The sequence below is a fragment of the Pocillopora verrucosa genome, chromosome 7 (assembly GCF_036669915.1).
Source record: "Pocillopora verrucosa isolate sample1 chromosome 7, ASM3666991v2, whole genome shotgun sequence".
NCBI classification, from domain to species: domain Eukaryota; kingdom Metazoa; phylum Cnidaria; class Anthozoa; order Scleractinia; family Pocilloporidae; genus Pocillopora; species Pocillopora verrucosa.
In genome coordinates, this window is record NC_089318.1 from 9,359,220 (window position 1) to 9,384,192 (window position 24,973).

General features: G+C 37.8%; 1 protein-coding gene across 1 annotated transcript in view; it reads left to right on the forward strand.

The window, feature by feature from the left end:
- The window catches only part of LOC131771569 (uncharacterized), a 42,148-nt gene that overhangs the window by 14,782 nt on the left and 2,393 nt on the right, over window positions 1-24,973 (forward strand). The window contains 35 exon segments of the mRNA XM_066169411.1: window positions 2,386-2,558; window positions 3,762-4,079; window positions 4,674-4,958; window positions 5,361-5,526; window positions 6,281-6,462; window positions 6,617-6,931; window positions 7,523-7,813; window positions 8,035-8,212; window positions 10,410-10,516; window positions 10,519-10,549; window positions 10,551-10,591; window positions 11,054-11,155; window positions 11,158-11,178; window positions 11,181-11,288; window positions 11,291-11,311; window positions 12,102-12,149; window positions 12,538-12,683; window positions 13,135-13,412; window positions 13,414-13,457; window positions 14,004-14,106; window positions 14,929-15,021; window positions 15,115-15,632; window positions 15,748-15,966; window positions 16,177-16,509; window positions 17,331-17,585; window positions 18,261-18,460; window positions 18,797-19,019; window positions 19,022-19,135; window positions 19,642-19,767; window positions 21,110-21,232; window positions 21,668-21,793; window positions 22,543-22,665; window positions 23,036-23,161; window positions 23,813-23,931; window positions 24,562-24,665. Of these exon segments, the coding sequence (XP_066025508.1) occupies window positions 2,386-2,558; window positions 3,762-4,079; window positions 4,674-4,958; window positions 5,361-5,526; window positions 6,281-6,462; window positions 6,617-6,931; window positions 7,523-7,813; window positions 8,035-8,212; window positions 10,410-10,516; window positions 10,519-10,549; window positions 10,551-10,591; window positions 11,054-11,155; window positions 11,158-11,178; window positions 11,181-11,288; window positions 11,291-11,311; window positions 12,102-12,149; window positions 12,538-12,683; window positions 13,135-13,412; window positions 13,414-13,457; window positions 14,004-14,106; window positions 14,929-15,021; window positions 15,115-15,632; window positions 15,748-15,966; window positions 16,177-16,509; window positions 17,331-17,585; window positions 18,261-18,460; window positions 18,797-19,019; window positions 19,022-19,135; window positions 19,642-19,767; window positions 21,110-21,232; window positions 21,668-21,793; window positions 22,543-22,665; window positions 23,036-23,161; window positions 23,813-23,931; window positions 24,562-24,665 (5,760 nt within the window).

The window sequence follows — 24,973 nt, forward strand, 5'->3', positions numbered from 1 at the left end:
TCTTTTGGTATTATGGCAACCGTCTTCGATAGTTAATATGAATTCTCAATCGACTGACTTGTACTTAGAGTTTGCTTAAATAATGATAGTTTAGTTAATCGGAATAAAAGCAAACCGCAAGCGATCACATGGCACGAAAAACACCTTGCTAGAAAGCAAATTTTGCACAGGAACAGTCACAGCAAGAAGTATTTAAAGCTCTCTTGCTTTCAAAGGCCAGGTTGTAATCGCCGGGGAGACCCTTATTTTGTATCATGCGATGGCTTTCTGTAGAGGGCTTTTAGACTGTTACTTTACCCGCTTTGTATCAAATTCTAAGACAAAATATGCGACATATATATATATATGCTATTCACCAACGATACTTAAGACAGGGGGATAGTCTTTCCCAATACGGACTGACCGACCTAGGCTATTGAATAGCATTTTCATTTTTTTTCCAAAATTTAACGAAATGCTTTCCAAAAGAACCGTTATGATTTAGGGCTGTAACTATAGAAAGACCTCCATAAACCGAACAATTTTTGGGCGAGTAGATGACAGATTGAAGAAACGTAATATAATTCTAAAAGAAACAATGTTATTTGAGTAATGATAAGGGTTATATAAAAGGCCTTCAAACAAACTTGAAACGTTGATCTGTTGCGGTCTGACTTCTGTCAGGAAAGAAACTCTCGTATACTGATTTGGCAAGCAAACTAGAATTAAAAGACTATAGCGCCTTTTTCTTCTAAACTTATATTATGGAAAGTATCACTCTCTTCCAACGGCGATCAATCCACGACTACCTCTGTTCAGTTTTTAATGTCAAGGAATGTCAAATAGTAAGTGAATTCAAGTGTATGTTTTGAAGCAATAAGAATTTGCTTGTTTGTTTGTTGCAATAGCGTATGTAAGCCTTGTCTTTCCTCCCACCAAAAAACTGACGTCAAGTAAGACGTTTTTTTTCTAGCTAAGCACAATAGGATTAAACGCGAATTTTATTTAACGAATTACTTCAGCTTCTGTTGTGAAAATGTACGGTAGAAGCGTCCAAATAAATGGGACTTGCAAAGAATAAGGGAAAGTTTATTTCTAGTAGAACTCAAAACTTCGCTCAACATCTTACAACGAACAAATTGTTTTAGAGAAGTCAGATATCAAATGAACGAAGGTTTCATCGATTAATGTAATTGTGAGCGGGTCGGATGGAAGAATACTCGTTGTTTTTATTTTTACTCGCCCTGCGGGCTGGTCAAAATGCGGCCCAACCCGTAAAAATAATCAACGATACTACTCACCAAAACGTTTGAAAAGACACATTTATTATCCTACTACACTAAGAATGTAAATAACGTGTGAACAGGTTTCAAATATCCTGAGATGGTGTACGGTTATTTGGAAAGTAGGTTATTTCGTATCATAACATAGCGCGTGCGCAAGTTCTACCTATTTCCTAAAGAGCTACCATAGTAAAAAAACCTGTATAAACGCACGGCTGTGCATCTATGGCATGACGTGTGCAGTTTCACTTCGGCTGAAAGTCCCGTTAAGTTTAGCCGAGAGGCTTTAAAACTTTCAAGAGTATTTTTCCTATTTATTCCGATTGAGGTAGACCTTTTGGAGTTCAAAGCTAAAAGGAAATATGCTAAATAATACTCGTTTCGAAAAACAGTAAGCGTGTCGCTTTTTAAGCCACGAACTTAGTTTTGGAGTTAACGATACTTCATTCCCAAACGTGATATGAATTATGGCTGAAAGCAGAATTGAGCCATTGCACTTCAGTTGAGGCTTTGCGACGTTGGTGACTCTAATTAGAACGGCAAATATTAACTTGCAGTATTGATGTGTCCCAAAGTACTGTTCAATACAAAATTTTGTTTTAAAATCGTAAAAATTTTCAGAATTTTCTACACAAAGCTAAGCGATTTTCTTTTCGTAAATTCTGATAAAAATGGAAGAATTCTCTATAAAGCATGGTAATTTACCTTACGGCTTGTTGTTTGCTTGTTGTTTGGAATTTGACCCACCCATTGGGGTCGTCAAATTATAGTACTCCTAAACTTCTCACCTATCACGCGCCTGAGTACGACAGAGATATTGCTGAGGCCCCTCCCCCCATACGGAGGGCGTTAGTGGTAACTCGCGGTTAACTATTCAGAACTGCCATGTTCCAACGGGCGTAAACTATTCATTTAACCATTAGGAGAAAAAGAAAATCGTCTCCGGTTAAAAGACTCAGATGTAACGACATGCAGGTTGCAGTATTCTGAGTTCTAAGAATTCCTATCTGCTGATAGTCAACCAGAAGAGCACCCCTAAAAGAACTTGTTGGCAAGCTAATGAGCCGGATTTGTGGTTCAGCGCACATCTCATAATCATGATTTATTTTTCACTGGTTTTAAGGTGTGTTACAGACGTAAGAAGCGTGCGAGAGTACAAGCGGCTGGACTGCTATAAAAGAACGCCTTTTGCCGTTTTGGTGTCGAACAGCTCTGTGGATATCTCGTCTTACCTCTACGATTATGGCTCTCGACTGAAAGTTCATTATTTCGTCATTAACAACTCACGCTCGGATGGTAAGTTTGACAACTAATCTATTTTTAGGACTCATTCCCGTTGGCCTCCGCCTCGGTTCATCAATTTTCAATCTGCGAAACGATTATCAACACACACGAAATTAGTTTAAGTGTTTTAACAAGAGTGCTGATATTTCATAGAAAAACTGGTTCTATCGTCGGCCTGACGGAACTAAACTGATTCATTCAAGCTATGAATTTTACTTCGTCAAACGGATCTCCCAAAGAGATAATTCTTACGAAGTCATATTCTGGAAGCGATTTAAAGCAACCTAAGGTGATTTAAACAAAATTTGCCCAATAAAAATCAGGCAACTTCTGGCAACTTAAGGAAAATTTGGCAATAAAAATTAATTTATCAATTTGACCTGTGTTTTATTTTTGTTCATGATTCTTTGTTTGGTGGTACATGTAAAAGTTGCCTTTTCCCAAATTTTTCAATCACGTTAAACAAAACTCAGCCTAAATTTACAAGGGGTCAGAACCAGTAAAGTTCAAAGTGCTGTGCGAAATTTTAAAAAATCAGATATATAGGAAAGTGATGTCTATCAAGAAATTTGCCGGAGTGGGTACGTACATTTATTTGTCACAAGGGAAAATTTTAAAATTTTTACGAAGTTGTGTTTAATGTGATGTCTTTCTCAGAGTAAAATGTTTCTATATGGATTTTTAAGAGCTGAAGGAGTTGGCAATTAAAAAAGGGAACAAAGAATTTACACGAACTTGCACATCCTGAGAAGAATTGAAAATATCACATTTTTCACATAAGTAATCATGAAAAAATTACGTGTTCACGGCTTTTGTAAGGTAAAAAACACTTCAAAAGAGAAGCTTGCCAAAGGGATTTCGTGAGGATGATTAAGACCCGGACATATAACTTATGACTATTTTCCTGCAACCTAGGCCTCTTACTGTCTTTGACGTTTTACTGTGAGTTAGGCCTAGTTCAAACGTCGATCTTTACATGTACCGAACCTAACGTTTCTATTAAGTACATGTAAAGATCGACGTTTGAATCAATTAGGATCGGCAGATTTGTATAGACGTTTGAATCAACTGCCGCTCTTAATTATTCGAGTCGACCCAAATTGCAATTAGGTTCGGTACATGTAAAGATCGACGTTTGAACTAGGCCTTAGTTATTATCATTAACAGCTGCCACTATCTTTGAAAATATGTTTCTTTTATATTTCAATGTTCAAGCTCTCGTTGAACCTGGTTGGAATTTCTCGGTCACTCAAGTCATCTCTAAAGCGATTAATGCAAGTTGGCTTCCGTTAAGTGCCAACAACTCAAATTCTAGCCACATATATGGGTATTTAGTTGTTTTGCACAAGTTGCCAAGTGGTACTGGCGACATACATCAACTGGATGTGGCACATGATGCGTCTACGATGGTGAGTGGACTAAAACCCTACACGAAGTACCAAGTGAGAGCTGTTGCTCTCCTCAGGGATCGTGATAGTGGCAAGATATCTTTAAAAACAAGTGAAAGCACTGACATCCAAACTGCAGAGGGGGGTGAGTGACTTTAACTCCATCAATAATTATTATTCCGAGTTCTATTCCGTAAATGTCAGTTCTTTAGGTTGTCAAGAATTTCTGCTATGTCCCCTTGTTAAAGATACTTAAAGAGGATTTTCCCGGGTACATGGTTTGACATTTGTAAGTGTATTTAAATAGTAATTATTATTATTATCATTATTATTATTATTATTATTATTATTATTGATGACTACGTACTTAAAGGAAAAAACAGTGGGCCTGTTATGAAATATAAAAGGATACTGGTATTGAAACTGCCATAAGGAGCTGACGTTTCGAAGAGTAGCCCGTTGTCACAGCATTGTTTGGGTTGCATTCACATGTGTGCATGTGTTTCGAGAATAGTGTTACACCATTGGAGAAAATATGATGAAAGTAACGTCTTGATAGCTTAACGAGCTGAACGTAAGGCGTTTGTTGACTACATTGAAAGTCTAAATTTATTGACCACTTGAAAGATAATTTTACAACTTTAGAATTAGCAATATCTTTTTGCTCCTCATTAATTTCTACAATTTCTATGAATTTTTGTGTTACCGCCTGTCTAAGAAACCACTTATATTTTTTCAGTACCCCTGCGTGCACCTTCGTACAAGAACGTCTTCGCTTTGGATCATCAGAGTATTTATGTGAGTTGGTATGCCCTGTCACAAGAAGATACTGGTGGCATTTTACGAGGATACAGAGTGCATTACTCTGAGTACAGGACCTACCTTTATAAAAATGTTACTGTGGGACCAGAACAGCTGCATGTTTTGCTAACTGATTTAAAGCCCGGCACAGAGTATGAAATTTATGTCAGAGCGTTTACATCTGTCGGAGAAGGTCCAAAGAATTGGAATTGGATCAAAACACGTATGCTTTTTAGTGTCATTATTTCTTATTGATTATTTTTAAATATAAACTTAATCTGTAATTAGAAAAAAATGGTTTCTTGTGTCTAGCATTAGTTTTCAAATAATCAAACCAGATAGGAATCTCGTCGACACGCTATTAGTCACACATTCATTTAGTATAATTATTTGAATTCGTATTATTTGCAAAGTTTTCTGACACGGTAGTCGAATGAATTAAATACTTTTTAGAATAATCTTTTGGCTGTTTCTCTCACCTTCACTTCGTTAAAGTGAATCAGTTGTTTTTCATTCACTCAACTCAGTAATACGATAAACAAATCAAATCCGAATGATAAGATAAAGTTTACTAGGATTTCATTATTACTTTGAATAATTTTTTGTTTCATTTAATGTATCAAAGAATGTGAAGCATTCATTTCTGGTCACATTGGCGAGATTACTAGTCCTGGGTTTCCTTATTATGTCGATTGGAATGATTGCACTTGGAACTTTACTGCTCCTGACAACAATTCAATAGTCCTGCTGACATTTGTACATTTCAATCTACCGTTAACATGGAACTGCAGGTAAACAGTTACATAGGCCAGAGCGGCGAAGTTTTTTCCTCTTGATAACTTTTATTGTTGTTTGCGTTGATTTAGTCCATGTTAGGTCACTATCTCTAAAGTTACTGGGGTCAGATAGATCGCAAATGTTGGCGTTGTACCACTAGAAAAAACCTGGTGAAGGTATTGCATCGGTAGATTTGAATAGCTAAATGTGAGGCGTTTGTTGATTCCATGGAACATCAAAGTGAAAAAGCTGAAAAGCCATCTTTCATCTCGTTATGGAATTTTAAAAAAATCAAGGTCAACCTATGTTTTTTGTGCAACGTGCAACACACTTTAATAATTAAAGACAATTCTTCAGATAAACTAAATATGTTCTTAAACGAGGTAGCTCTGAAGTTGACATAGAAATATGACAACTTCAGAGCTTCTAGATCTTGTGTGTTTACATGTATCCAGCTGTTTCAAATGAGGTTGTCGGAAAAAAAGGACAGAAGAGCCAGCTCCAATCTTCAGAGGAAATCTAGGTATCCGATAATCAATGTATTTTAATAAGTGAAATAAATAAATTCATCAAACACGCGATGCCTCTCCCTTACAGTGACACTTTCTCAGGTTTCCCTCAAATCCTGAGGTCATGGAACCGTGACCTGAGAACTACCCACAATACCTTTCAGAGTTTTAGTATGCACTCTCGTACTCCTTTTTTCCGACAACCTCTCTCAAAACAGCTCTATATGAGTTGAAAGCATTAAGGAATCTTTTTCAATAGGCGTTTCTACCTGGAGATCAATAAAGGTCAGGAAGTCGAAAGAGTATGTGGCAGAAGGACAGGATTAACAGTTGTTTGGGAAGGTCCTTCCTTACACCTGCGTTACTATTCGAGTCGCCGGACGTCTTCAGCAACAGGATTTAAGGTCCAATATCACATACTCAACAAGTCATTCACCGAAGGTCAGTTTAACTTTATAACGAAAAGTTTAAGGGAGACCTTTGAGTAACATAAGATTGTTAGAGAAACATCCGACGATACCTTTTGTTTAATTCTATCTTGAGTAAAGAGTCAGCCAGATTTCACTCGAATTTTTTTGTTATGACCCGTATATAGCCCCTCGCATACAAGGTTGGAATATAACTGCTGAGAGCATCTCCTCGACAACAGTGTTGGTAACATGGCCAAATGACACCTTTTCTCTTTCGATGCATGATTTTTACGGCTTCGTCGCCGCTTGCAGAGCTACTGAAATCAAAGATACCTTACATTTAGCTGCAGCCAATTCTTCGTCCATTAGTACTTTGGTTCAAAGGCTTGTGCCGTACACAGAATACAGGGTTCAAATGATTGCCTTGTCCAAAGGTAAAAGAAATGGATCGATTTCAATGAGAAGCAGCAGTGTTGTGGTACTCAGGACAAATGAAGATGGTGAGGAATGATTAATTTTTAACAATGAAAGAACGTGGGTGAGCACGGAGCAGCAGACACTCGCGCTTAAAGTCCGCCATTTTCCAAAAAAACTACGCTTCGGCAACACGAGCCGACAGTTGGTAAAAGTCTAGGATATCTATGTCATATTTCTTAGTAAAGGAGAAAATTTGCTCTTTGAGTCATTTGATCCTATGATCCTACGGTCTTGCCATTGAGAGGTACATGAGGAAATATACTTATCACCGAGTTTTGAGTTTCATAAGTGTTACTTGTCCTTTCGAAAACTATGATCTAGAACGCACTTTGAAAACAACTCAGCAGACCGTCCTCAGTTATTAACCTTGCTGTTTGCTTTAAGCTTCCGTTCAGTTTTAATACAGTTGATACAATTCGAACTCAGCCATACTGTGGGTTATTCAGAAGGATTTCTATTTTAAATTTTAAGCTTGAATCATGTTGTGCTTCAAGTTTCGATTCAAAATAGCGATCTCCAAATTTGTAATTCTTTTCGTTAAAAAGGATTCTCTTTTATTTTACCTTAATAGTTTAATTGATTTTCTTATAATGTTTTTTTTGTTATATTCGCAGTTCCCTCAAAGCCGCCAAGTAATGTCTCGGGACACGGCACAAATTCTACAACTATTCGAGTTACGTGGTCTCTCATAAATAAAGATGATATCCGAGGAGAGCTTCAAGGTTACCTGGTTCGGTATAAAGAGGCTTGGACACAAGACAGCTATTACAATATATCAGTTGGGCCTCTAGTTTCGTCTGTACTCTTAAAAGGCCTGAAAGTTTTGACACTATACAGAATCTACCTTGCCGGGTTTACGAGAGCTGGTGTTGGAGTTCAAAGTCGGCCACTTTTTGCCAAAACTGGTGCGTGAAGAAAGATGTTGGATATAAAAATACTTTGATTCGCTTGAGCACACTGTTTGCTAGTTGCATGTATATCAAATCGTCTGAAAAAGCCTTTCCCCCAGTAAATCGTTCACGTCATTTAGTCTCTCTTTTTTCAACCCTCTTACCCATTCCATTGAGTTAATAATTTGCAAAATGTCATTCATCACTTTTTAACTTTATTTTTCAATATTTTCCAGGTTGTCTGTCTTTTGTACCCGGTGATGTCACAGAATTTGCCAGTCCTAACTATCCCAGTAATTATCCAAGTAATGCCAATTGTACTTGGGTAATAGGGCAAGGAATGGAATTAAGAGAAACGAAGATCATACTTTTGTTCGACTATTTGCACACAGAAGGTTTTGGTACTCCCTGCAGGTATTTATTAATTTGAAAGGTTGCATAATGATGACAACTTACTACGGCTGCGAGTAAAGAGCAAATAGAGTCTGGGGATAGAATGACTCTGATTTGCGGTCGCGACAACGAGTTACCTTTTTTTTTTTGGCAAATCGCGAGAAAATGGGACGCCGCTGGTAATCAGTTTTCAAAATCAATAATAAAGCTTTGCGCTCCTTTGCATTGTGAGGCATTCGACACGTTAGTCGTGGTTTATCTGCCACAAAGTTGTCACATTTCCTATGGAAATTAAGAAGAATTCTTGCTGTAAAAAAAAGCGATGTAAAAGTCATGGAACGCACTTTTTAAAGACAACGGCCCTGTATAGAACACATACACATTTTCATGTTAAGGATATATTTTTTGGAAAACAAATTCCAGCGTTTAGCCGCATTCGATCAGTCACATATATCTACGAATTAAAATACAGAGTCATTGCCAGTTGCTTTGATTTAGGTCGCTGTCAACAAAATTCGGTGAAAAATGTTCAAAATTTCGTGTCATAGGGCAGAATGCTGTGACATTCATTAAATATTCATGATCACCGAAGCGCAAATACGCGCTCTGAAAAGCCCAAAATTAGAGAAGAAAGGGCCATAATTGGCCAAGTAGCGTTGATAAAACTTGCTTTCCTGATTTCAAGAATTAAAAATCTTAAAACCCACGCACGGAATTTTGAAGAGGAAAGTTGTATCAACAATTTAAGACTAAAATAAAGAAGATTGAACAAGTGGAAGGAGTATCCTTTTGCACTTGAAAATAAGGAAAAATTGACCTTTTTTTGTATGGAGTCCGTTTTCCAAAGCAAATTTCTGAAAAGCTTTTATTGAATTTCCATAACCCACGCACGGTTATGGAAAAGTCATCTTTTATCCCCAAGAATCTGCAAAAACGTTTACCAAATTGGTCAACGGGAACCACTATGCCTTTCAGTTTGAAAACTGCTGGTTGGAATTTCGCGTTTGAAAATGGCGCGTCTTGAGAGTGCGGAGCTATTTGTTTTAAGCCTGTCGATTGAATAACCAATGGTTACCAAGACTAAATAATAGTCCCAATCATAAAAACCATTCAGTGTTAAAATTATTCACTATTACCGCGAATTGGAAAAAGTAAGGAAATAGTAGAAAGCAGCTGGTTTATTCAAACAGCCGATCAAATCGAGCATTGGATAAAGTCATGGAACAAACGTCAGCGATCGGGAGCATCTTTTCAGAGCTCGTTGACAACCCGATCAATCCGTTACATTGGCAAAACTTTAGTGTGAGCTCGATTATGAATGATAGTTTTTTTTTTTTACGGCACCATGATCGTCTTCCTCGCGCTTGGGACAAACTATAAAATGCGCTGAGTTTCCGGCGTTGCGTTTCAAGTTCACTTTGCGAAAAAACGAAAACCTCCTTTTGACGAAACAAAACCTTAGCGCAACTTTCTTATAATTATGCGTCGGATGTCAAACTTTTGCGAAAAAACAACGCCGAGTTTATACAAAACGAAGAAGAAGGAGAACAAAAGCGGGGTGTGGTCATTCAACAAAGGGGAGTAAACAATAGCGCCAACCGAAAGCCATTGTTTCAGTTTGCCGCCACATTCAAGTTAAGGAGTATTGCCGCGCGGTTCATAGCAACCAATAAAAAAGCTTCTTTCTGGGCTTCCATGAATAGTAATAAGCGTTATGACAAACCTATGCGTCTCTGAACTGTAAGTAAATGTCACAAGAACAATAGCAATTCTACGCTATGTTTGGTTGTTAATCAGAGAAATCATCTAAGTTTAATTTGTCAAAGAAAACCACAAAATTTTAAAAAGAAAGGGATATATGGCCGAAAGAGTGTTATAGGTAGCTAATACTGAATAATGAATGGTGTAATATTACGGAAGTCTCAAGCGGAGTGTTGACCTTTCTTGCGGACTTACGTCCAGGATCTGGACACAAAAGACTACGTAATTGCGTTCCCATCTCCTCCTGAAACCTACGAAGTCGTGTTCTCGACTTCGAGACTATGTAAGGTTAGATTTTACGATTAGGTCCCATCGTGACTTACGACATCTTTTGCCTCCGACGCCCAGGGTTTGAAATTTCAAGTTCTAAAGAACAATCGCGAGTACTCGGCTATCTTGTCTACTTTATTGTCCAGTTTGGTTGTAATGTTCTCTATTCTTGTTGGAATATTTGCAGCTCGGATTATGTTCAAGTGAGGGACAAATCTCAGCGTATAGATTGGAAATTTTGTGGAAAGCATCCTCCTTTTGCTGTCACCTTCAATGAAAGTTCTTTTACAGTGCGTCTTATTCAGATAATGGAATAGAGGAAAAGGGTTCTACGCTCGATATCTTTGGTGAAACAGGAAATAGATCTTGGTAAGGACAAGAGGTGCAATCGCTTCCAAATCCCACATAGATAAACATATCACTTTGCAGACTAAGAAAAGGTTTATGACACAAACAAAATTTTAAGAGTTCACTTGGCATTATTTTTCCATACCTAAAGTTCACACACATATGGATGACAATAATTATTGGCATGCGTCCTGAAACACCGAAACAAAACGTATATTTTGAAAATATCTCAAAGTCTCAGCAGCATAGCGAGTTCAGCGCTGTAACATGGCAAGGTGATTGAAGGTGACAGATAATTCGTCACCCCCACCTTAGTTTGAAATCATGCTGTATGTTATAAAACTTCTCTTGTTCCCTTGCCAAACGGTATCCAACTGCATGATACCTAACTGCATTTCTCAGTTTTCTTGATGGCAACCATAGCCTGAGTTACATAGGTCAGTGGGCTGGGCATGAGTTGATGATTATTCATTCACGCTTCAGATATAGCGACGAAAGACGAGAACACAATTTCAGCATCAGCTGTATTAGAGTGGAAAAAGACGCAAACTGTGGGTGAATTGAAGGGTTACATTGTATTGTACAAGTGTCTCAGTCATCGACGTATTGGCAGTTATACAGACGAATGATACTCAAGTATCGCTCAAAAACATTCAGCCAAGAACAGAATATACTGTCAGAGTGCTACTCTTGTCAAAAGTCACCTATATGAGTCAAACGTTACCCTAGAAACTGGCGTAGGTAAGTTTCCACTAAATGTGAACAGTTCAGGAAATCTTAATAAAGATCTGACTTTAATCTGCCCGACTGCTATCCGCGAAAACATTAGTTGACATATTGCGATGTTAGAGATAAAAATTCAACGACTTGTTCGCGGATTGCGCGGACTCGATACTATTCGCAAACTCAAATAAAAAATTCATGATCGTGATTGTTGTAACACAGAAAAATTTTAAAAGCCTTCATTTCTTGCTGTTGCAACAAGATTACTGAAAAGAGAAAATACTCACTGGTAAAGAAAAGTAGAAAAACGAAGAAAACAAGGTTAGCGAGGTTATGACTCGATTCAAAGTAAATTAGTGAAGATTTATTGAGGCCCTTGATTCACCCATAAGAGGCTCGAGAATTTATTTCGTCCACGTTTTATTAAGAGTTTGATCTTCATCCCGGATAGTCTCATAATGTATGTGTTATTGACCAGGCCTGAAGTCAAGATGGTTAGATATTGGCCGAGTTCCTTTATTTTGCGTTTTCATGAACCGAGACGAAGTTGAGGTTCATAAAAAACGAGATATGCCCATCTCGCTCGCTCGGGTAGCCAACCAGAACACATGATCTGCCTCATATCGTCCACGAGCGCTGCCAGCGATATAATAATTATGTATATAGGTAAAACTGCGATAAAAATGTGAGATATTTATGGATAAACTCAGTTGCATTATCTTACGCTACCAGGAAAAACGACGCACAAGGTAATACTGTTTAAAATTGCATTCATATTCGTATACCTCATTTCTACTTCTTGATTCAGTGAAGACGACGGGGGAGCCGGCAAATACACCGAGTCCGACAACGGAAGGTAAAATGCTATTAAAAATTGGTTCCTTTCACAGCCAAGAAATTATGATTCATTACAATAAGGTTGATTAATGTTTCTTTTTCCTTTGAAGTAAAACTAGAACAATAGGCTAAGCTACCTGACGACATTAACTTTTAGGCTGATAGGGTGATCTCCATTCAAACAATTAGATTATTTGCTTTCGCAACTACCTCGCGATAGCATTCTTGAGATCATAATCTAATTGTCTAGTGGATAGAAAGTAATGTAGCCGTCACATTTAGAGTACATCTTGTGAAAGAACACTGTTGAATCTCTAAACAATCAATAGTTTTCGACAATTTTGATCTAAAAATGGTGCTTTTCAGAACGTTGTATTTGAATTGCCTCATTACTTTACTCATATTAGGACCGATGCAGCTCATGTATCCCTACGGTTCTTCCGCTGGTGATTCGGAAATTCCAAACACGTATGAGTACTCGTGGCAATGTTTCAAGATCGACATCCCGGACGATGGAATGCAATTCTTCGGCAAGCGTCATTACAAAGTCCACGTACGTATATATCTTCTTGCATTCGATTTCAATTAAGTAGTCAGACAATTACCTGACAACCGTAACATGACTGTGGATTGTGATGGTCGCTTGCCTTGTTACTGTTTTTCTTGAAGATGCGAAGGTACCCTGCTAACTCTTCTAAGAAGTTAAAACAAGTTGATTTTTTTCTCGAATCGATTAATCGATTACTTTGTAACCAATTCAAAGCGTTCAAGACGTATTTGCCGATGAAAACTAATAATAGTATACCTAATCTATCAGGTCTTTCCCACGCTTTTTTGGAACAGTCATTCTTTTCTAAGCTTAATAGGGTGTGTTGTAGTAACATAACGCAATTAACTTGTAAATTCTCTCCCAAAGTAATTCTTATCGGAATCAATGCCCATAAGAAAAAAGCCGGGTTCTGCCAATTAATTCAAAACTAACCCAACCCTATTCTCTGTTTAAGATCTGTCGCAACGGATTGCTGCTGTTTGATTCACAATGGCTTCCCTGGTGGCCTTACAATTTCGGGGAACGTTGGTGGCTCAAGAAAGAGGCAAGGTTGGCGCCTTATTGGGGTTTGACGGATACGGACGATTCTTTTGTGATTCAGGGCTTTTCTAAAGTTTACTACCACGTGTATTCAGATTCCGACCCAAGTTCTACTCCTTTGTTGAAGAGGGCCTCTTCAGACACAAAGAGACTGTTGTCGACTCCTTTGCCAACCGCCTTCAAGGCATCATGGGAAAAATTTACGTCCGTATCAGTACCCTGCTAATATGGCAAAACCAGGTAAAAGTAATAGCTAATTTTACGAATGCACAAGATGTTCCACGGGTCTTAACACAGCTACGCTAAGATTGTACTGAGGCAAGAGCGGTACCTTCTCTTTTAAAAGAAGAATACGTGTTGCGAAATCAAGTCTGGAAATTGTGCCTAACAGTTTTAACGAGATCGGAAACAAATAAGTTTCACAGAAATGCAAATTAGTGTGATCTCCCGATATGAAGAGATCTCTCAGAAAAGATCTAGATCTTTGCTTAGAAGCCTTGTCACTATGTTCGGGGTTATTAATCTTATGCTGGATGGAGGAAGAAACTATACACTTGCTAATAAGTTTATTTAAGAAATGCATTTTCTAATACTTTAAAACCCTGAAGATATTATATTTAACACGGCACCATGAACTTTACTCATTTTATATAATAAACAGCAAAATGGTGTTAATTATGAAGTCATCTGGGCGTTTGTCCTCTAATACATCATAAGTAAGAACCAATCAAAATTCATCAATCAAGTTCAATTCTTGGTTATTACTTATCACATTGAATCCATAGGGAAATACGTTTCAGTTGGTTTTGATTACAGATGGAGTGTACTCCTTCACGATGTACAATTATCCAAGCAATGGTCTACAGTGGTCCGCTCCAACCCAAAGGTTTGCTCAGTGTAGAGGTCTTCCTAGTTCAGAGTTTCTTGAAAAATGCTGTCTATGGAAGAAAAAGCTTCTCTATTTGCCTATAAGCTGCGCTATTTGCACACCATCACGTTAGTGCCCTTAGTCCTCCTGAGCTCGAAACCAACTCTCTTTGACACAATTCGTCAGTGAAAAAACCACTTCCAAATGATTAATTAAAGTGTAATGGTCCAATAAACTGGCATCATCCATTCCATTCATATTGGTTGAATTGCATTAAAACAATACATTACTTTTACAATTCTCCATCAGCAAATTGCATGAAAAATGATCTCGCGACCAATATGTGGAACGAGAATACGCTTCCTTGTAGTAGACAAAGCTCAAAATCAGTTATACTTAGGACTCTTTTAGGGAATGTAATTATCCTATTTATGGTACTAAAACTAGGGTTCCCCCGAAACTTGAGACGTCAAGTTAATACCAAAGGATCTCCTCGAAATTAGAAGTTCTTTCGATGACCAAGACACTATTTGTTTTCGAAGAAGCTTAAACATAGACAATTATTCTATTGTGAGTCAGGAGAATTTAATGGACTACTGCTTGATGCAGCAACTGACTCACAATCTGAAATTAGAACTCTGTTCATCTCTCAACACAGGGTTATTGTATGAATTATACAAGCGCATTCCAATGGGTTTTAAAATATGTCAATCAGTTAGCAACCTTATCGCAGTTCAATTGCTCAACGGCTGCCTTTACCTAACTGTGCAATTTTGAAAGAGTCGTTTTCAGTTTTGTTTTCGTCTCCAGATGAAAGTAATAATTGTATTTCTGTTTCAGGATGTACTATCGATATTATTCCAACTCATATGGGTTGCCTGTGGTTGGTTGGAATGCTGGAGACAAGGGAGAAAGGAAATATAACATGCCACGGTAGGTTGTGTTGTTAAGCACAGAGCTATATCTTTTAATTGGGTGGTAGAAAATCTGATCGATGGGGAATTTTCCCGTTTGTCTCTTTCCTAGATCGGGTACTGTCAACATAGAAACAATCGACGGAATAAGAGGTAACGCTGACATGGTTGGGAAGTGGTTTTTCAGACTGGAAGAATCCCTCGGGAAACTTAACGCAAGACAGGAGTGCATTGACTGGTTCAAAGCACAACCAGATCCTCGATTCTACACTGAATACATCGAACCTTGTCCTTGTGTCCTGCGACAAGCATGGTGGGACGAAAGGTTCACAGTGAACTGGAGAGACTGGCCAAGAATGTGTGGCTACGCTCAGTTCCCCTCACCACATGGGTGGGGCCAGGAATGTTGTTACTCCACTAACTGGCAAAGTTGGGGTGCACTGCTTGTGGGAAATACTGGTGGAGGTTCGGCACATAGATACCACAAGTTGACCGAGGAATTAAGAGCTAAACACGACTCAAGCGACGTACAAGGCTATCAAAAGTGCTGCGTCAACTCAGACTTGTGTGACTTGTATTACAAGAAACGCCCTTCCGATAATTGCGGAAATTATGTGGTACCAGAATGGAGTAAGGATTTTATCTAAAATATTTGCAATCAAGGCATTATGCTTGCCTTCCATTTCTTTGCATCAAGATATCATTGATTTCACGAATATATCTCATATAATTTTTCTACTTTTAGGTTGGCTCTGGGGTGACCCTCATTTTGTCACTCTTGATGGCAAAAACTACACCTTTAATGGTCTTGGTGAATACATGATGACCGATGCTCGTGACGGATTTTTTCAGTTACAAGCTCGGACGAAACTGGCCAAAGGGGGCGGAACAGCGACAGTGTTTTCTGCTGCAGCTGCGAAGGAAGGCAATTCTAGTGTTGTCCAGGTTGAGTTGAACGATGCAGGTCAGTAACTAAGCAAAATGCAATAGTTAGAATGGATTACTTAATCTTCTGCCATCTGAAGGTTTCCTCGATTTTATCGTAACTTTTATTGTCCGATCTTGTTCTTTTCTACGTACTTAAACAACCAAATTCTTGGAAACAAGTGAATATACATTGTTCTGTTGGTATGTGTTTTCGTCAAATGATCTTATCGACTAATTCTATCCACAGAAATAAGCTTAAGCGTGCTGATTGATGGAGAGTCCTTTAACTACACTAGCCTTTCAAACGAATCTGTTACACTTAAGGGCTCTGTTGCTGTTGCCAAACCAGACAACAACTCCTTTGTAATGGTTTTTCCGTCGGGGATATCAGTCACAGCGAAAGCTGTTTCGGGAGCACTTTCAATTGTACTTGCTGCACCAAAGAGCTTCAAAAATCAAACAAAGGGCCTGTTAGGAAGATGGAATGATGATCCTGAAGACGACTTTTTGACGCCTAATGGAACCATCTTGCCTTCAAACGCGAACAGCAAGGACATTCATTACAATTTTGGTCTCCTTTGTGAGTAAAGTTTTCTTTCTTATAAGTTCTAATTGATTTCATAATGCTATTGTGGTAAGTTTGTCTAGGGGGCAGAGCTGATGCATTAGTGAGAGCGCTGACCTCCCACCCTAGTAGCTTGGGTTCGACTCCTAAGCCTTCTGACTCATGTTGGTTGGGTTTGCTTTCGGTTGTCGACCTTGCTCCAAACATTTTTCCCAGGTCTTCTAGTTTTCCTCCCTCCGCAAAAACTAAAATTCTAACCTTAGTTCAACCCGGAAACGTGGAGAAGTGGAATTTTCATTGGTAAATTTCCCTTCACCTATCATTTTTATTAGTTTTAGCTGTAAATTGACTATTGTATTTGACATTAGCATTGTTTTTTGTTTAAAAAACTATATATCTTAATTGCTCGCCCACACCTTTTTAAGTAAGTTTCATTTACCTATATATGTAATTCAAAATTTTTGAAAGTGTGCGCTTTGCTGCGAAGAGTCAGTGCCCTTTCACTTAGTCGGTGAAGCAGAGGCAAATTCAATATTTTGGAAAAATCAATTTTTAGTGCTTCTCATAGAAGCTAACGTACTTCCAATCGACTACCTAGGACGGCAGGTTAAATTACCGTAGTTGTGCAGCTATAGGACGCCCTCGGCTAAAAGATACACCCCAACTTGAAAAAGTGCGGTCTTTTATTACTCACGGAACTGGAGTTAGTAATGTTCGTTATGCCATAATTGATAGCCGTCGAGGAGTTTATGGTTTCTAATCCTTTTTGCAATCCACAGATTGACAAAGAATCAGTTGGTCACATTGAAGCTTTTCCCCATTTTTCTCTTTAATAGGGCAGGTAGACAACAGGTCCACACTCTTTACATACAAACCAGGAGAAAGCCTGAAAACTTTCGAAAATGCATCTTTTGTCCCTATGTTCCTTGAAGATCTTTCTTTCCCAAATGACACCTTACGCAAACAAGCAGAAGAAGCTTGCCAAGGAGATCTCAACTGCTTATTTGATTCCGCCTCTACTGAGGATGTTTCAATGGGCGCAAACACAAAGGCAATGTCGTCCACACTGGAGAAAGAGTCATCTTCTCTTAGTAAGTTACCCCGTTTACAATACACGAGAGGTCGTCGGAAGTCGAGTTTTCTTTTCCCTTAATTCAAGGTTTTTTAGTGCAGTACCTCGTTTGAAGATGAAAAATGGGCTTTTTGACGATTTGGTAGCTGCCAAAACGCACTGAAAGGCGTCTAAAAGCATCAGTGTCTTTAAGTTCTATCTATATTCTGATCACAATGGTAGTATTTATGATACGGACGCTGGACCATTCGAAAAATTTCGTGACTATTGAACTAAGTTGCTTGTGCTTGGATTGGTATGTCTACCGACGGGTAAGCTGTAACACATATTTCGTTGGTGCCTTTTGGAAAATGGCCTTCATTTAATTCTGCTTATCTGATTTTTGACAACCAGTTTAAATCTTAAAGGGATAAAAAACAATGCACGTCTACTTCAGAAATCAGCCACACATACGTATTGTGCTAAGTCCATTTATACCAATAAACGTTAAAAAATAGCTCCCTTTGTTATCTCTCACGCTAAAAGACTTCAATGACTTCCACCGACGCTCAACGAACAAACAAGAAATTTTTCGATCTTGGACCGAGCGTCGAGTGTAACAAAGTTTTTTAAAACTAAACAAAATGAAATGAAATTTTCAATGTGACAGTTTGAAACATGTAAGAGTATCAATACCACCTTTTATTTTTGACAGAAAATTATCCACCCCAGTTCGTCACACAGCTCTCCCAAGTGAATGTCACTGTGAATCAGAGTATTAGTGTGTCTGTGGTTGCAGAAGACCCAAACAACGACACCTTGATATTCTCTGTTTTCGGCGTTCTACCTCGTGCAGCTATTCTACGAAACAATTCCAACTCTGTGACAGTCACGTGGAACGGAACTAACGAACACGTATTCTTTCATTGAATTCTGTATTGTATTCTATGAAATGCATTTAGATGCAAAGTTGTTTTTCTGAGCACTTGATAAATCGTATCATTCTTTATTTTATTCATACTCGCAATTAATCACTGTCATGATTACAGGCCGAGGCGGCCTCCACTCAGTACTATTACCACTGTTTATTGTTTGTTAGTTTTCATTTATTGAATTTAATTTTTTCACTACTAACATTATTTACAATGCAACATTACTTACAAATACTAACATACTCAGAATACTAAAATTAGTTACAACACTAACATACCGTATTAACATCATTACTCACCAAAGCTTTCCTGTTTGCAGATTGAATTAGAATTCGTGGTAACAGACGATCAGGGTGCAACAGCATTCTTGAGGCCAATTATTAATCTCTGTGCTTGTCATAACAATGGCGTTTGCCTTCATTCAGCCAGCAACAAAAACTCCACGCATAATAGCAACAAGATGAATGTACTTGAGTGTGGTTGTTTGAATGGCTATACAGGAACGCTCTGCGAGAGTGATCTCGACGCATGTGAAGCAAATCTAAACCATGTTACCCAGGTGTAAAGTGCATCGACCTTCCCCCTCCAGCAAATATATCTGGCTACAAATGTGGACCTTGTCCGAATGGATTCACGGGAGATGGATCCAAATGTCGAGGTATCCATCATCAAACTGGATTACTGACATAGCTCAAAACATATATAAAGGCAAACGTATCCCTGATCCAGTTTCACTGTACTCCTTAAGTCAGTCAAAGAACCGACAAGAATAAGTTATTTGCGAGGGAAACAATGTCTATACAGCTATTTAGATATTACCTTAAAAGAGGGCTGTAATTTTGCGAAAGAAATAATGCACATTTTGTCGAGTACTTAGCTGACCTAGCTAGACTCTGCGTTTGTATGGTATTGCTACAATTCAGAGTTAAAACGTCATATGGGGCTGCACTTACATCGCAGCTCCATCGAACTGATCCCAGTAAGATTTTTTTCTCAAGAAAACTGAGTCCAATTGGTAAATAAACACCTCAGGCTCATTCAATATGTTATGCTCAAATTGTGTAACCACTGAAACCTCTGAGTATCCATTATAAGAAGAAGAAAGTTTTGATGTTAGCAGCACACAAATAATAACATACTATCATATAATTATTCCTTTTTCAGACTTTGACGAATGTTTACAAGGGTCGAACGGTGGATGCAGTCAAGTCTGTATCAACACACCAGGCTCGTTCACATGCGACTGTAGAAAAGGATACTTGCTCAAGATTGACCAGCGAAATTGTGATGGTAAAGCACCAAATTCCCATGTTTTCTCTCATTTCATCTCTGAGTAAGCTACCATGCGTAATGAATATTTTAGAGGACCGTTGCGCGATAGAATTAAAATTTACTCGCACAAACCCTATATGTTTAAGTATAACTCCTTATTATAACAAAGTTCGTATATAACACGCGCTATCATTAGCTGAAAAAGCGTGCACTATCATAGTACAAGCATAGAGCTAAAGCTATCACGCCATCTTCTAAATTGTGCCAACTTTTCCCAGACTTCTCTCTAGCTTTTTTTCGTTAATTGAAAGTGAAACTTCGGAGCAAACGAGACGGCAAGTCGCAACAGAAGAACCAAACAAAGATTTGTAAACATACCAAGCGCCACAATTTTCTTTATTATGACAAAAGTAAAGACGAAAATCCTGAAAGAGAAAACGAAATGGACAGTTCGAGTTTTGAAGGTTCACACGCTCAGCTGGATTGCAAGTTACGTACGGTAATAAAAATTAAACACTGGTAACACTCGTTTAGTATATATAGTTTTGTGTTCAAAAACAAAACAAAACAAATGATGAAAAATATAGCTAAACTGGAGTAAGCGTCAAAGTTCATACTAATCATGACGGTGTCAGAGCTACTGCGATCATGCTGAGGTCCATCGAGGCATGCTCATCGTGGCAATCTCCGGTCAGCGTAGTGTAGCAAGCCTCAGAATTTACATCGGCCGCCTTTCGAGTGAAAATGGATGGCGTTGTCATCCCGAGCAATCTTCATGTTCCAGTGAATTCAGCTGTCGTTCCTTTATAAAACACACGCCTTCAACAGTTTGTTGCCTAATTTTCATGTGTGTTTTTATGAGCCAAAATTCGGCCGGATTTCACTAAACATTTCCCTTTCAAATTTCGTATTAGAGACTAAATAGACTTGCGGCAAAAGTGCTAAATTCGACTTGCCGAACTATTTCAGTTTGTAAACTAATTACGAATTGTGAACTTCGATGGTTTGTGAACTCTGATGGTTTGACATTTTAGACAGCTTAAATCTTTTTCAACCAATCAGATTATTTGAACCATCCCAAGAAGGATTCTGATTGGCTCATTGTGGCGTGCTTTTTGAAAGTGTATAGAGCATGCTGTCGACATTGTTGTTCGCTTTGGAAATAAAGTTTGTTCGAAAATTTGACGAAATGCATGGGGAATTCAACGTATTTTTTATAAAACAAATGAGAAGAAATACTCGACTACGTCTCCTGTTTCTCCCTACACTTCTTTCGTGCTCTAGCCGCTTCCTGCGTGCTTTACGACAGAACAGAGCACAGTCAAGGCTTCTCTATTTTTAATTCACTTTTTTTAATCAGACATCAATGAATGCGTTCCTGTTAGCGACTGTATGCACAAGTGCGAAAATACAAACGGTGGATATCGATGTAGCTGTGATGATTTCTTCAAAGTGGACCCTTCAGATCCCAAAAGTTGTATTCGTAAGTGATTTTTAAATTGCTTTACCCGCACTTGGAGTTAAATTACTGCATGGGGTGGGCAGTTTATGATTATAATTACTAACGGAAGTCTACATTTCCTTGAAAAAATCTACCTAGTAACCTAGGTTACCTTGATGTACAAGCGATTCTTTTAAGATGTAAAGTCCATTTTATCTAGCATCTGATAATTACTGTTAGGAAGTGTAAGTATTTTACTTTGAGTTTCTCTTTGGTAACGTTTTGATCAGTTTTTCTGATAGTTTTATAATTATTAAGTTGTGTGCCATTTTAAGCGATGTCAGAAATCACTGAGTGTATTTCTTTTTTTAATGTATTGGCAGGCGAAAATCGTTTGATTCTGTAAACGCTTTTTTTCGGTAAGCAACATGAAACGTATGAAAAAAATAACAATAATTATAAACCTTTTCATTTCAGCCGATTCTCCATGTCAGAAAAGTAAACATAATTGTCAGCACATCTGTTACCTTGGTTCAAACAAAATTCAACAATGTGCTTGTAGACGAGGCTATCTTCTTGGAGACGATGGGGATAGTTGCAAAGGTGGGTATAATTTTATTAACCTAAGAAACTAGGGCCAGTTAGTATACATTTAGAGAGTGAACAAATTCAATTGGATCTCACTTCACTTGGTTTGAGGTAAAAGAGAAGGGATTCGTGCATATCATGTATACTGTTCGCCGTGTTCAAGATGGCACCAGATAGTATTTCTCATTTAAAAACGTTACCCTCTACATTGAGATTTACAATCATGTTTTAAGCTATGTTTCTTTTAAATAAATGGCCAGAACCTGGTAAACGAAGAATAAATCAACCAAATAGATATCAGGGTTGGCACTCAGTTTAAGGCGTAGGGCACTTTCAAATAATACAACTTGTTTTCTTCAAGGCTAATGCCATAACGAAGGATCAAACGGCTCTAAATTAAATTTATGGCTAGCTTAATATAGACAGCGAACATGCAACCCTAAGGGAGGATTTAGGTTTTTAATTTTTATTTTTTATGTGCCTAAAGAAGACCAAAGGCTGTGTTTGATGTTGCGAGGGGAATTAGAAGTATATCTGACATAAATGATCTACATGAAATGATTTGAAAACTTTAATCAGTAGAGACAGCGGCGAAAGAACTAAAGTAGTGATTCCCAGCGCCTTATCTGTGTTCTGAAAAACGTTCTAACAGTCAGTCACTAACAGTGACAGACTGTCAGACAGTCTGTATGTTATTAATGCAGTGTTAGACTGGAGGATTTCAAGTAATTCTGCTACTTACAATTTCGCCATTTTTCCATTAGATATTGATGAATGTGCACCAAATGAGAATAGATGCAGCCATAAATGCAACAACACGGAAGGAAGCTACACATGTTCCTGTGTGGACGGCTTTAGACTGGACGCTGATAATGTCACTTGCATAGGTAGTGTAAAGGCAGAATTAAGGCATTACCACGGAGAAAAAAATGTAACTCTCTCTCTCTCTCAATTGAAACGTTGTTTCAGGATAAAATGTTTTAAGCAATTTATCTGCAAGTCTAATTTTTCATTCGATCATTTCATGCACGAAGATTATTTGAAGTAAGTCAACTTGCTCTAAAATCATGAAATTTTCTTGCAATGTGAAAAATTTTCTGGGTTCACACATTCTCAAATATCACTTATGTGTTACTCACTTTATCCTCGTGGGACTCAGAATTTTTCTTTGTCCCGCGCTCGTGACAAGACGAAAAATATCTTTCTCTATATTAAGGCAAATTGGTTTAATTTACTGACTTTAGTTTGTCATTTTAGATATAGACGAGTGCTTGGAGTGGATCTTTAAATGTCAGGATTCGTCACAGCGTTGCAAAAATACTCAAGGTTCTTACAAATGCGTCTGTGAAGAAGGACTTTATTGGATTGACAATGCTTGCAAAGGTGAGACCGCATGTATACATAATATGCAATGAGCTAATGCTTAAAAACTCTTGTTTAATGAATACCAAAAACCTTTCAATGGATTTCTTCACAAAAAAAAATTTCTCTTAATGATTTTTAATTTCCCAAAGGAAAGGTAATGTTGAGGTATGTTTTATACCCCATTAACACCGAAAAAAAATTCAGTTAACCGGTTTCAAATTGAGAAAAAGAGATCTTAAATACAGAATTCTTACCTAGGTTTTAATCACTAACTTTTTTTTTTAATGTCCTCGATTTGAATTCGCACACTGTTTTTTAGCCTCTATGAAGAAAAAAATTTTAAACCGTATGTAACAAGACAGCTTTAAAACATGTTTAAGCTTTAGTGTGAATGCGGTATAAGTTGCTCAAATTATTTAGACATCGCAAGAGATGTTATACCAAAGTGTAAATGGCTTATTTGGAAGCACTCGGACTTTTAAAATTATTACTCGTTGAGAGGATTTAAAATTTATCACTGTACATTTAATTCAAGTAATGAGCCTGAGGATAACTACTAAACACAAATCATTCCAAGGGTACCTCAAAACTTCGAATGTCGACTCGACTTCTCTTGTGATGATGTTACAGACTTTATTCATAACGTTTTGTTTGTTCGTTCCACTCAAGGTTTGGACAAGGATGAAAAACCACCTCCTCCACTGCCAGCACCGACTCCAAGAATTCCGTCCTCGATTGAAAAACGTCAAGCGATTATTATCACAATTAAAGGACTCAACTTATCTCAGGTATTGCCTTTCACTTGAATGTGATACGAATAGAACATGTTTAAAGTCATTATCAGATAGGGGATGTTAATGGCCACGTGGAAACATGAAATGTCCATTCTAATGAGTGAGCTAACCCCACAAGTGAAAATTTTTTTAGTAAGAAGAAACATATCGTATCTTCTCGTGACCATGTAAAATTCTTTTCATTACATAAAGACAGTGAAGGCACTTCCATTTGCTCTCGTACATTTTTATTTTATGCGGTAATGCGGTTCATTTTTGAGAAGGGAAAAGGTTTGAAAAATCAGTGAAAGCTAGGTTTTAAACTGCGATGATCAGAATTCTCGCCAGTTGTTTGGATGACAAAAGTTAACGTTTCCGAGAAAAAAAAAGAAAAATTGTTGCGCCTGTCTGGGTGCACGAGAGTAGATTAATTTAAAATTTCAAATATGTTGAATAGCCTTTAGGGAACTGCATGAATATTGAAGATATTTCCCGAAAAAAGAAACCTCTAGTTTTTGAAAAATGCAGGAAAAATTTGTCTTTCTCCAAAGGACGCATCTTATTGAATTTGCCATAATTACTACAACACTCAGAATATCATTTTTTTCATATATTTATCAACCTTGTTCTTTTACAATTATTCAGTGGAATCTGCCCGTAGAGCAAGTCTTCAAAGGTGCAGTTGCAGATTCTGTTACCACTTTCTGTGGGGAAAGCAGAGACTGTGAGATCACAGCGCTTCGAAAAAGGTTATTATATCACTGCCAAGCCTAAGCATAACTAAATTTTTCCACTAATTTCGTTTTTCGACTAAATGAGATGTATGCCCCCAAACCCAGTAACATTTGTTATAGTAAAAATTAGTTACCGACTGAAAATTTACTAAGGCTATTTTATTGATTTGGGATAGCAACAGGGCTGGGATTTTTCAAAGCTGGGTTAAGATAACTCAGGGTGAATCTGATGTCAGATCTGAAAGCTTTATAAGAAAATTCATCATCATTCTTTTTGACTACAATTTGTTGCTTTAATGCTCTAAGTAGAATAGAGAAAATTA